Source organism: Sceloporus occidentalis, unplaced genomic scaffold (assembly GCF_023333645.1).
Source record: "Sceloporus occidentalis isolate IW3139 unplaced genomic scaffold, rSceOcc1.0.p SCAF_131, whole genome shotgun sequence".
NCBI lineage: Eukaryota > Metazoa > Chordata > Lepidosauria > Squamata > Phrynosomatidae > Sceloporus > Sceloporus occidentalis.
Genome location: NW_028317111.1, coordinates 616867 through 630049, shown reverse-complemented (window position 1 = coordinate 630049; position 13183 = coordinate 616867). Strand labels below are relative to the sequence as shown.

General features: G+C 43.9%; 1 protein-coding gene across 1 annotated transcript; it reads left to right on the top strand.

Annotated features, from left to right (window-relative positions):
• Positions 1-319: 319 nt before the first annotated feature.
• Positions 320-12769, top strand: MEP1A (meprin A subunit alpha). Its single transcript, XM_089499206.1, has 14 exons — positions 320-331; positions 619-643; positions 812-865; positions 2010-2050; positions 3248-3326; positions 3646-3763; positions 4124-4299; positions 5798-6019; positions 6099-6248; positions 7822-8037; positions 8589-9062; positions 9549-9722; positions 11661-11892; positions 12622-12769. The coding sequence occupies exons 1-14, from the start codon at positions 320-322 to the stop codon at positions 12767-12769; spliced, it is 2121 nt and encodes a 706-aa protein (XP_089355332.1).
• The last annotated feature ends 414 nt before the right edge of the window (positions 12770-13183 follow it).

The window sequence follows — 13183 nt, the reverse complement described above, 5'->3', positions numbered from 1 at the left end:
AGTCTGTCTTCTCCAAGCAGCAGCAATGGCCTCCATCGGACTCCTGCGGATTGGGTGCCTGCTTGTTTTATGTGGATACGGTGCACCATATTCGGTAAGGCCCTGAAACCTGCGCCGATGTAAGAGATCGGATTAAGAGGATCTGTTCTAGAACATGAGGTTGAAATCTGTAATGCTCCAGTTGTTGGTGAACTAGAACACCATTCCTGGCGCGGGACGCCATCAAGAACAGTTGGAAAAACCCAAACCTAGCCCAGCCCTTCTGGACGTCTTTACCTTTACCAGGGTCTTCTTGTAGCATGGATCTAGTTTGACCGTAATGCGTCCACCGGTACGGATCCTCAAAGGACGAGAAATGTTAGTACGAGCGGCCAGAATCTAAAACTAAGGGCTTAGGTGTAAGGTTAGGAAGTTTTACTTTACAGAGAGAGTGGTGGGTAAATGGACCAGTCTCCTAGCAGAAGTGGTAGAGGGTGAAGGGAATTTAAACATGCATGGGAAAGGAATATGGCTCCGTCAGATGCTATGTGGTGGCTGCTAGCTTAAAATATAAACTTGACCATCTTTAAAGGATTAAATCATATTTCTTCTTTTTTTTTTCTTTTTTTTTTTTTTTAGATCAATAACAGACAAAACATTAACGGTAAGTGAAGGAGCCCACACCTTCTATCTCATTACAAAGATTTCTGCTTGGGGACAGGTGGTACATGGTTTACACCTGGTTTTAAGCAGGGACATTCTTTAATACCTATTATTATTTAAGGATAGAGTCACATACCTAACATTTTTGTTTTGCTTTTGGCTGTTTCAGATGTTGATATTGACGCTGGTGGACTGAGAGAAGATATCCCTAAAATAAACCTTGGTGAGCGATCATTCGTTATTCTGCCTTTCACTTACCTGAACAGACCCCTTAATATCAGAAATGAGTTTCCATAGGAGTAGTAATGTATGTATACATGTAATATGTATGCATACATGTAATATGTATGTATACATGTATAGAATCATTGAAAATGGGCAGTCATATATACAGAATGGAAAAATAAAAATAACATAAATAGTAAAATATATGAATAAAATATAATTATAGATTATGGCTCTTGTACTCGTTGATAAGAGACTGCGCACCGCTTTTGATCAGCACATATAGCGCTACTTCATACATTTAATTCGTCAAATGAAACATTTTCTAATGAGGTTGCAGGAAACCCCCAATTGTTTCTAAGCAGCAGGACCCGCTGACTTTTGGGCTTAGAAAACGTTGCCAGCATCCTCCGTCTGGCAGGCGGAACCGGCAACTGGGTTTCTTATACCTTACATTTAAATTTATGCAAAATTGTACCCATGGTAAAGACACGTTTAATGTGTATATGATGACCGTACATTCCCCGTTACTATTCTGTGTATCTGTAACCACAACAAATTAGCATGGCCTTCCTTACCCATCCCTAAACAAAGAAAACTCCCCCCCCCCCCCCCCAACTATAACCCCAGTGCTGCATACAGTGATATTACACACACCCCCGGCGCTGGATAGAGTCATAACACCCCCTGGTGCTGGATACAGTAATATAACACCCATACTGTAATGTTGGTCCACATTGAGAAATACTTAGTCTATCTAATTTTGCTCCAATAAACTCCCTTTATCTGCAGACCTGGTGGCGGCCGTTGTCAGTCATGTGATATTTTTGGTGACTTTCCTGGCTCAAACCCAACACTGAGCTAATTCTTTATGGCGATGCTAATGAAGTCCTTTCCTCCATAGACTTTCATTAGTGTTTCATGAGAATCCAGCTGGATGATTCTAGTGTTTACCAGAGAGTAAGAACTCATACATACATCTAAATTGCAGCTTTGAAAACATTTTATTATGAAAAACTAAAACTGTTTGGAAAGAAAAAAAGAAAAGACAATATTTATATAAGCGTGTGTTTAATCTGATACTAATAAGAGCATAGTAGGGGTTCCTATTGGATATATTAAAAATCATTGTGTCATTTCAGAGTCTGGAGAGAATTTGTTTGAAGGAGATATCAAGCTGGCGGTAAGTACGTTTAGTGTATAAAGAAAATGGAGGAGGAAAATGCATTAAAAAGGAGGGGAAATGTCAGAATAAGAGACTCCATTCAGCATCATTTCTTCTGGGGACGCTCGCACAAAGTCAGCGATTCTGTTAGGTGTATAATTAAACAATTATGCCAAACAGGTGCTAATGATGATCGAATTTAATATGTAGGTTGAAACACGATCATTAACTGTAACAGAAGTTTAATGTCAAAAGTCATACACACTGAGCACAGCAACAACACACAAGGTGGTGATACTGCAACGGCTCCTCTCCCAGGCAGAAATATCGAGGCACGTATGGGGTTTCCAGATGTTCTGTCCAAACTCTTTTAAAGAAACACAATGAGACACGCAATGCAGCAGGTGAAAGACGCATCACACTTACTTTGCAATCAGTGGGACCCCGGTACATCCATTTACTGTGCGGAGAAGTCTGATCTTGGAAGTCTTGTGGCCAAAAAGCCAAACCTCCAAGGGCAAGCAGCTCAAATATTCACGAAAACCCAGGAACGGGGGGGGGGGGGGGGGAGAAAAAATGGCCGCAGGTGCGCTCTGTACTGATCAGTCAAAATGTGAAATATTTGACTGCAGCAGAAGGCGGTTTGTTTGCTGAAGGGCCTGAAAACGGTTGAAGAATAAGTGTTTGTAGGCAACGGTGAATCATGGTGGCTGTTCCTGGCAAGTTTGGCTCTGTGAAATGTGGATTTAGTCAGAATTAATGGTCTCCTCAAAGCTGAGAAGTGCGGGCAGATACTTATCCATCACGTGATACCATCAGGGAGCTGTGTGATGGCCTCAAACATGCAGCCAAAGTCATTGAGAACAATCTTCAGCTAGAGAAGATCAGGGAGTCCAGGAGGTGAAGGTATGAGCCACGGAGCTCTGATCTCAGCATCACCGAGTCTGTCGGAGATTACGCGAAGAGAGAGAAGCAGCTCAGGGGGATCTGCCGAGGTCCTTAAAAAAGCTGTGTGCGAATGTACCTAGAAGAAAGAAAGAGGGTGGTCAACAAATATTGGTTTGATTTAGGGTTTTTCTTCTGTTCATTCACTTTGCATTTTGTAAAATGATAAAAATAAACTATTAATATGTCGGCATTTTTTTTTTAATACCTGCCTAAAACTTTTACAATACTGTATATAAACCAAAATTCATTGTGATTTCTTTCTTACAGGGAAGCCCACACAATGCCCTCCGTAATGAATCCTACAGATGGACCTTCCCGATTCCCTACATACTGGCCGACAATCTAGGTAATCGCTATTATTTGTAGGCTTCAAGTTTACAAAAATCACTTCATACCAAAATGTAAAATATACGTCCTTTAGTTTTAAATTATTGAAGTATTTGGATAATATATAAGTTTATGGTAGGGGCAATGTTAAGAAAAAACAGGTTGGGAAACGGCGGTGATCCAAAGCGATGAGCCTGTGTGAGAGAAAGGGCTTGGATATAACTCCGAAGCCCCTCGCACAACCACAGGCAGTTGGCCTTAAAATGTATATTAAAAATGTGATTTATTTTTTTTATTGTTTCATTTTATTATTATTTTTATAAATTTTTTTGCTCCAGATCTAAATGCGAAAGGAGTCATTCTCAAATCTTTTGAAATCTTCCGTCTTAAATCTTGTATCGATTTCAAGCCTTACGAAGGAGAACCCGCGTTTATCCATTTTCAGAAGTTTGGCGGGTAAGGGATTGGAATCCTTAAACGTTCTTGCTCTGTTTACAATTATTCATCGGTAACGAATCTAGAGAGACAATTCTGACCAAACTTTGGAGTTTGGTGAACTTGGGGGGGGTCTCCCCCCGTATTTCCGCCTGTTCGGATGATGTCATGGCCCGGGAGTCTAACACGTGGTGGTCTAGAGGGTGGGTGCAGCAGGTTTTGTACCTCGTAATTGCTTTGCTTCTCCGTTGCCTTGGTATGAGGTCTTACCCTGTCACCCTTAGTAGAGAGCAACAAGGCAGCAGAGACGGAAGGAGCTGCAGGTTATGTTGGAGACACGTCCTGTAAACGTAACTTCGATTCTCATGCGTGGGTTTTCAGATGCTGGTCCATGGTCGGTAAACTGCCCGCCGGACAGGATCTTTCGATTGGCGACAGATGCGACCATAAGGCTGTCGTGGAGCACGAGATCCTTCACGCTTTGGGGTTTTACCATGAGCAGTCGCGGACAGACAGAGATGATTATGTTGAGATTTGGTGGAATGAAATCACAGAAGGTCAGTTTAATGTTATCGTCAGAACCCGCGCTTCAGGAGATATTTTTGGGTCAATTTAAAGTGACTTCACGATGTGTACTGTGGACAATGCGATGAGAGTTGTATCGAGTGATATGTTTACCTTGGGCTCTGCCCCCCGTCGCCTCCTCCGTGGACACCGTCCTCATATTTGTGTCCCCCCTCCATGCAGTCTGGTCATGGAGATCAGAGTCCCCCTTGTATCCGGCAGCATGAGAAGCCGCACTGTCCCTTTAAGGTCATAGGAGTGAAGCGAGTCTGTTTAGCAAATCGAGTTAAGGTTCCATGGCCTTGCTAGTGAACCCAGGCATGCAGGGTTATAAAAATTAAACTTTAGCTGAGATAACGTTCATCCAGGGACAAAGTATGATTGTCCTTGAAGTGAAGAAGGAATTTTCTGGTTCTTTGGGACAATGTTTTTTCTGTCTTCTTGTAGACCAACAGATCAGACATTCCACTGTTCTAGCTTTCTTTCTTTCTTGATTAAAAATACCCCCCCGGTATTAACAATACACTCCCAGCATCATATCCCCCCAGTATTAAAAATACCCCCCCCGGTATTATACCCCCGGTATTAACAATACACTCCCAGCATCATATCCCCCCAGTATTAAAAATACCCCCCCCGGTATTATACTCCCGGTATTAACAATACACTCCCAGCATCATATCCCCCCAGTATTAAAAATACCCCCCGGTATTATACCCCCGGTATTAACAATACACTCCCAGCATCATATCCCCCCAGTATTAAAAATACCCCCCGGTATTATACCCCCGGTATTAACAATACACTCCCAGCATCATACCCCCCCCAGTATTAAAAATACCCCCCGGTATTAACAATACACTGCCAGCATCATACCCCCCAGTATTAAAAATACCCCCCGGTATTAACAATACACTGCCAGCATCATACCCCCCAGTATTAAAAATACCCCCCGGTATTATACCCCCGGTATTAACAATACACTGCCAGCATCATACCCCCCCAGTATTAAAAATACCCCCCGGTATTAACAATACACTGCCAGCATCATACCCCCCAGTATTAAAAATACCCCCCGGTATTAACAATACACTCCCAGCATCATACCCCCCAGGTTTAACAATACCCTCCAGCGTACCTGCTTTTCCCAGCCCGGTGAGCTGTATATGTTAGGAGATCGGTGCTGCTGTCTATGCCCTTCCCCTTTTATTAAAAGACAACATTTAAAGTGTGATATTTAGAAGAATAATGAATTTTATTTACACGGTTTATTGTCTGCAATGTCTTGAGACATTTAGGGACGTAGAAACCTGTGATACTCTCGTACCCAGCAAACATTCTCAGCTCTTGGAAAAGAGGGGCATCAGGGGAGGAATAAAGGAAAGGGGGGGGGGGGTCGGGTTCTAAAGGGGGACAGGCAAACAGGGGCACTTGGGAGGTATGCCAAAGCTTTGTGTAACATGCACACCCCGTTAAATTTTGTCTTCGCAGGCTTAGGGCACAATTTTAATAAGTACGACGACAGCTTTATCACCGACTTAAACACCCCGTACGATTACGAGTCCGTCATGCACTACGGCCCTTTCTCTTTCAACAAGAACGCGAGCGTTCCCACCATTACCGCCAAGATACCCGCGTTCAACAACGTCATCGGCCAGCGCCTCGACTTATCCGAACTGGACTTGGAGCGCCTGAACCGCATGTACAACTGCAGTATGTATGATCCAGCGGCTTCCATGACGTCTGAAGGTACATTCAGAGCAGATAAACCCTTTATGTATTGTATTTGCAGCGGCTTCTCACACCCTTTTGGACCAGTGCTCCTTTGAGTACATTAACATCTGCGGCATGGTGCAGGGAGCCAACGATAACGCCGACTGGGTCCATCAGCTCAGCGTTTCGGGATCGTCCGAGGATCACACGCTTGTTGGCCGCTGCAGAGGTAATAAGGAGTCACGTGCCCCAGCCTGGCAATACATTCTAGTTTACGCTGCAAGGCTAATCTCGAGTCAAAGGCCAAATGTTATGGCTTTACTGCAGGCATGAACACAGGTTTCTGAGGCTGTTACCCATACAAAGGTTAGATTGCCTTGTTTGTCTCTCTTGATAAGTAGAAAATTAAAAATGTATTTGAGGCCATGAAGTTCTTCATCCTGAGCCGTTTATATAACGTCCATAACTAGAAGTGCACTATGAACTCCGCTAATGTTTGTTGACTTGTAAAAATATTTCAGTGCTGGGGTATTAACCATAAACTCTGCCTCGGCTGGGACCCGACGCAGAAATCGCCCGGATTACACCTGTGTCAAAGGAATTTTGGTTTTGGTGTCAACCATAAGATTAAGCAGCCGCATGCAGATCATTTTGCTGGGTACTTGATTGACAGCTTTATTAATGTGACAGTACCAAAGAAAACAAATTTGCCTTGAGCATAACCCCCAGCACTGTATACAGTAATTACCCCCCACTATACAGTAATAACCCCCAGCACTGTATACAGTAATTACCCCCCACTATACAGTAATAACCCCCAGCACTGTATACAGTAATTACCCCCCACTATACAGTAATAACCCCCAGCACTGTATACAGTAATTACCCCCCACTATACAGTAATAACCCCCAGCACTGTATACAGTAATTACCCCCCACTATACAGTAATAACCCCCAGCACTGTATACAGTAATTACCCCCCACTATACAGTAATAACCCCCAGCGCCGTATACAGTAATGTCTGGAGGCCGCCATTGCTGTCAAGTGTGATATATTGGGTGACTTTCCCGGCTCAAACCCAACACTGAGCTGATGCTTTATGGCAATGCTAATGTCTGTTTCTTTATAGACTTTTATTAATCAGAGTGTCCGACTGGGAAATCTAGACTGAGCCATTCTATTGTTCCCCACAGGCAGTATGATAAGGAGTCGGGGTGTTTAGTAGATTGGGGTCAGATAACAGAATGAGAACTCATACAAACGGCTGATATGCAGCAGCCTGAAAACATAAAATTATGGGGCAAAAACTTTAAGAAAAGAAAGACTCCATAGCATTCAAACCATATTTGATACCATTAAACAACAAAAATTGGTCAAATGGTCTAACTTGATCTTGTATACACTGCTTTCATTTCTTGCGGTATTATGGCCCTACTTTGGACAAGCAGACATAGAACAAAAAGATATAGAACACAACATGTTTTTTATTCCCCAGCATTGAGATGTTCGAAACCTCAGGAACATTCTGTTGGCTGCAATAGGAATAAAGCTGTTTTTCAAACTTTCCCCAGAATCACTTTTTTTTATTAAATAACGTCGTAGAATCTGATATCTTATGGGAACCGTTGGGCCCTTCTAGTCTCCCAATTGTTCTACCTGCTGTAAAACCTCAAACCTTACGGGCTTGAAATGCTCTCGCTGTATTAACCTCTACCGTTTCAGCTGGAAGGTTGTTCCACGTATACGCCAGCAAAACACTTTTAATTATTTCCGTTTCTTTGCCATGTTTCCTGTTTGCAGAATCTGGGTATTTCATGCACTTTGACACCATTTCTGGACCAGTCGGCCGCACAGCCCTCCTTGAATCTAGGATTCTTTACCCCAAGAGGACAGAGCAGTGTCTTCAGTTCTTCTACAAGATGAATGGAAACCCCCAGGATAAACTTGTTATCTGGCTCCGTGTAGACGACGGCACCGGAAACGTCAGGAGGATGAAGAAAATTCATACAATTCTGGGTACTATCATTATTCTGCTCTTTAGAGTCTTTAGTCGGATGGCTTGCCATTAATTGGGCCAAGTTTGGGTCAAGATTGAGAGTCATAAGGGCTTTCAGGACCTCAGATGGTGTTTTTTCTCTCTGAAGAAGAGACCTTTGAAGTCCCAAAGCCTTGGAGGTATTTTTCTTCTGGTTCTTGAAGGAACAGCCTGGCAAGGGTTGCAGTTAAAGGCATTTTGTCTCTGCAGCCCAGCTAGACATTTAATGATACAGCTTATCACATGCCAGAACTTCGTTGAGTTTGTGCCATGTGAAGCACATAGTACCCCAACCAGAGATGCAAAAGCTCAGATATCTGCATTATCAGAACAAAACAAGCGGAGATAATTAACTTTGCCTCGTTCTTCAAGTCCGTTTCCGTAAATCACGGTTGTAAGCGGCAGTCTGTGCAAAGTCCCCTTAATGAAATGGCTACCTTATCATGGCTCAAAGAAGTCTTACGACCTCTGTGCAGCGCTACTCCAGAGGTTCCGAAGAGGAATAACTTGTTTGTTTTGCCTCCTTATTTAGGTGATAACGATCACAACTGGAAAATCGCACACGTGACCCTCAACGCAGATAAGAAATTCCGCTACGTGTTCCAAGGAGTCCAGGGTGATGACAAAGCAACCAGCGGTGGGATTCTGATCGATGATATCACTCTCATGGAAACAGCGTGCCCCAATGCAGCATGGGTGGTCCGCAATTTCAGCCAGGTCCTGGCCAGCACAGTGAAAGGGGATCGCATTGCCAGCCCTTGCTTTACCAGTCCAGAGGGCTACCGCTTTGGCGTGGGCTTGTACCCTCATGGCCAAATCCAGTCCTCTTATGTGGGCTACACAGGGATTTCCTTCCACCTGTGCAGCGGAGAAGATGACGCGGTCTTAGAGTGGCCTGCTCTTAACAGACAGGCTATGATCACAGTGCTCGACCAGGACCCGGATATCACGTTAAGGATGTCCTCCAGCCGAAGCTTTACTACGGCAGCATCTCATGTTATTGAATGTAAGTGAGCCTTCCAGGTCCTGACATTGCTGGGACACCAATGGACGTTTAGGGAAATAACCCAGAGAGAAGCGCTTGGCTTCCTGTCCTGGTGTAGGGATCCTCGCCCCAAACTCCGCACTAAAGCTCCACGGCAATTTATTGCCTTCACAGGGGTTACCCAGGCCATTTAGTACATTGCTTTTCATGCCTAGCATCCACACCTGGTATGTAGGTATTTTTGCCACCCACAACCAGACTCCTACTCTCAACACTCTTAGCCAGCAGTTTCATGGTCAATGTACCATGGATAATCCAGATCAGAATTCGTGCATGTATACGCTGCATTGAATAGATTGATGTAGAATACACGTATGGTGCATATATATATATATATATATATATATCACACATTTTATATAGGTTCAGGTAGCATCTGATTGGACTTCATTTAGAAATCATGTGTTTGTATTAGTCATCCTTTTATGATTAATTTTTTTCCCACAGCCATGAATAATATCTCGCGCTGGGAACGACCCTCTCTAACGGGACCTTATGACCCCTCTTGCAACTGTAACCGGTCCGCAGATTATGGATGGAGCACGTTTATAACCCACGACCATTTGAAGCGGAGGAGCTTTTTGAAAAATGATGACCTGATCATCTTTGTGGAATTTTCAGGTACGTTTTAACTAAAGGTAACATTAACAGAGGAAAGAAAGCTAATGTCTACGACTTACCACATCAAGAACTTTGATGGGGCAGACTAGATGTGCCGAACGGTTCTTATTTGCTGGCAAATGCTGTGTTCCTATGTATAGAACAGGGGCTAAGTGACTCTTACTGTCATTGTCTAATATAACACAGCCATAATATAATTTTTGGAAGTGCCCCCCGCAAGGTGAGATTCCTTCCCCCACATTCCACAGAATTTTCTTTAGTCCATTAATTCCCTACTAAAAGGGGTCCGGTCAACATGCGCTTGCTCTGGTTTAACCCGATGAAGACCTTATTGGTGGAAACGTTGGCCTAGTTAGCGTAGGAACCCCTAAAAATCTGGGGGGGGCAGCATTTTCCCCCATCAGATCCCCACTTTCTCCCCATCTCTCACACTATCTACCCCCTCTCCCCCCCCTCACACTTTCTTACTATCTACCCCCTCCCTACCCTCCCTTCTAACGCTATCTACCCCCTCCCTACCCTCCCTTCTCACACTATCAATCACTAGCAATCACACTCCTATCATACCCAGGCAGCCAGTACATGCTGGTACAGGGTGGCTGTAAGTGATGTGCAGACCCCATATTGCTGGCAGCATCAATACACAAGGGGGGCAGCTAGCTAGGTTTCAGCATGTACTGGCTGACTTGGCATGATAGGAGTGTGATTGCTAACAGCAATCACAGTCCCATCATGCCTAGGTTCCAGCACTTACACATCCATGCTATCACACACACACTCATTCATTCATATACTCATTCATTCCCTCACTCACACATACTGATTCAAACACCCTCCCCACCCCCTTACCTGCACTGCAGCTCCCTTAATGCCGCTCACAGACTTCAGCAGGGTGCGCAGCCTCCCTCTGCGTTCTCTGGTACTGCACAGAGGTGATGTGATGTCACGTGAACTCTGCTGGGTTCCGCTTCCTCTGTGCAGTACAGAAGACCCTCCCACAGGTAAGTAGCAGGGCTCTTGTTGTAGCAGGGCTCGAGCTGCGGACCGCATAAGATCGGTTGCCCTGGCTGCCGATCTTACGCGGGCCGCACCTCGAGGTCTCGCGGGCCGCATTTGCGGCGTTTCTATTGGGGGGGTTTCTACGGCCCTGGGGGGGGATTTCTTCATTATCAGTCCGCCCGGAATGAGTTACTGGGGGGGATCTGTGTCCCCCCCCCGGTTCCTACGCCCATGCCTTGTATAACAATTTCCTTTGATTACCAAATCTGGGTGTGCGAGGTTTAGTTGTATTTACTGGTACTCTTGGGTGAATAGGCGACATTTTACCTATCTATCTAGTGACACAAAGTGATAATCATGTCTGTGCTGACATAACACATTTAAGGTAAAGTTCCACTTTGTACGCATGCTAACAAAATGGCTAGCACAATATATACAAGTGACATGTGACCCTGTATCCAGGGACACATCGTTATCTGTATAACATGCGCAATACCTACGTTGTTGAACTTGTCACAGTACACGTTGACTCAGCTTGGCTTATGGGCAAAAGATAAGCCTGTGACTTGGTGGCCAACAGCTTCATGTGAGTGTTTACTAATAGACTTAAAGACAGGCTGCTTACATCGTGACTATTGTATAATTTTATTAAAGGGACACTCCAGCCATCATACTCACTAAACTTCCACACATTCTGCAGCCTATTCTAAAGGACTTGACATCTATTTATCTATTTATCATTCCAAAGACGGATCCAGAGGTCTTTGCATTCTAGCTAACGTTCCACAACCAAAGATGTTTTTGCTCGCAATCCATTTAACGTTCCTCAGACCTTTCAGGGGATATTTGCGTGGGTCCATACTGGCATCCGTGGTGTCCTTCGGGTACCTGGATAAATATTTTTGTCGTGCTTAATTTGAACATGTTATTTCCCCAAAGATCTCACACACCTGATAAAAACTGAAGTACCTATCAGACAGCGACCTGAGCCCGCAGCCGAAGAGGCGGCCATAGAGGCTGTTCCAGAAAGGAAGAAACGAGCCCTACAGAATAATGGCAACCAGAACGATTACTCCGTCCAGCTGATGCCCCTGGATAGCAAGGCATGTGATCCAAACCCGTGTCTGAACGGTGGCGTCTGTGTCATGGAGAGGGGGATTGCCAGCTGCAGGTAAATCTTTATATATAAATAGATAAGATACGGATTGGCCTTTCCAGCCTAATAGATGCTGGCGAAGGGGTCGGCATCAGAAGCTGTAGGAGAGCCGTAGTAATGATCCAGGGATGGAAGGAATGTCTAAGTCTGACTTTGAGGGTTGGGGTTATACCTGGAATTGTACCCCACCTCCAAAAAATCTGATTCTAGTGACCACTTCTTTAAATTAGACAACCCCAGTGGCCACTTACTGACCCTTCCATGCTACCTCAGCATGATAACATCGAGTCTTTCGTTTAAGTTGGGGTGTAGACCTGGGTTCCATTAGCAATCATTTCTTTTGAGAGCTACTAGACAAGATGGCTACTTAAATCCTTGGCTGTTTCCTTTACTAGTCACCGGCACAAAAACAATGCTAGAATTTCTCAACATAATCGCAGACTTGATCAATTGTTCCTATTAAGTTTCTATGTTTTTCAAGATTTATAATAGTTTCAGAAATGTGAAGACTTAATTAAGGACTGTTTTAATTTTTTTGAGTACTTTGTCGTTACTCAATCACCTGTCCTGACCCCACGTCGCTTCTTCTCAATCCCTTTGAACCTGCGATGACGTATCAGAGCGTCAAAGCGGTAGATTAATCGACTGAGGCAGAATATTCCCGCGAATTAGGTTGAGATAGTATAAAGATTTTGGAGGTATTTTGAAATGTTGAGGGTATTAACCAGTTATTTGCCCCTACAGGTGCTCTTCTAGTCAGGCGTTTTTTTACAGGGGAGAGCGATGCGAGACGGCGCAGTTCCACGCTAACGTTCTCGGAATGGTGATCGGAGGAGCGGCGGGGACCATCGCGCTCACTATAACCGTCCTCGCGGTAATGAGCAGAAGATGAAAATCTGTTAATCGTTAAATGAAAACTGGAAAAAAATATCTTAATACACAATAATAAAATGATATTAAAAGATGATTTGTATATATATTCATTTAATGTAACAATAAAATAAACACTTTAAAGAAACGTTCTCTCCAGTGATAAGTAAAATCATCCTAGTAAATGGGTCAGAAAAATAAAATTAAATGTGTTCCCCTATTTATATTAAATATTTTAAGAAACAAAGGGATGCACAAGCCTTCTCTGTTGTCTTCCTTATCGTTTTGGGGACGTGGGACGGGTAAATGACACTAAGGCTGGTTCCTTGAAGGACCAACGCTGGCAGGTTTCTCCACCAAGCCCTGTATAATGTGTAAGTCAAATGGTGAAGAAACTCATTGTAAGCACACGGCTCCAATTTAACATTGGTGGTAG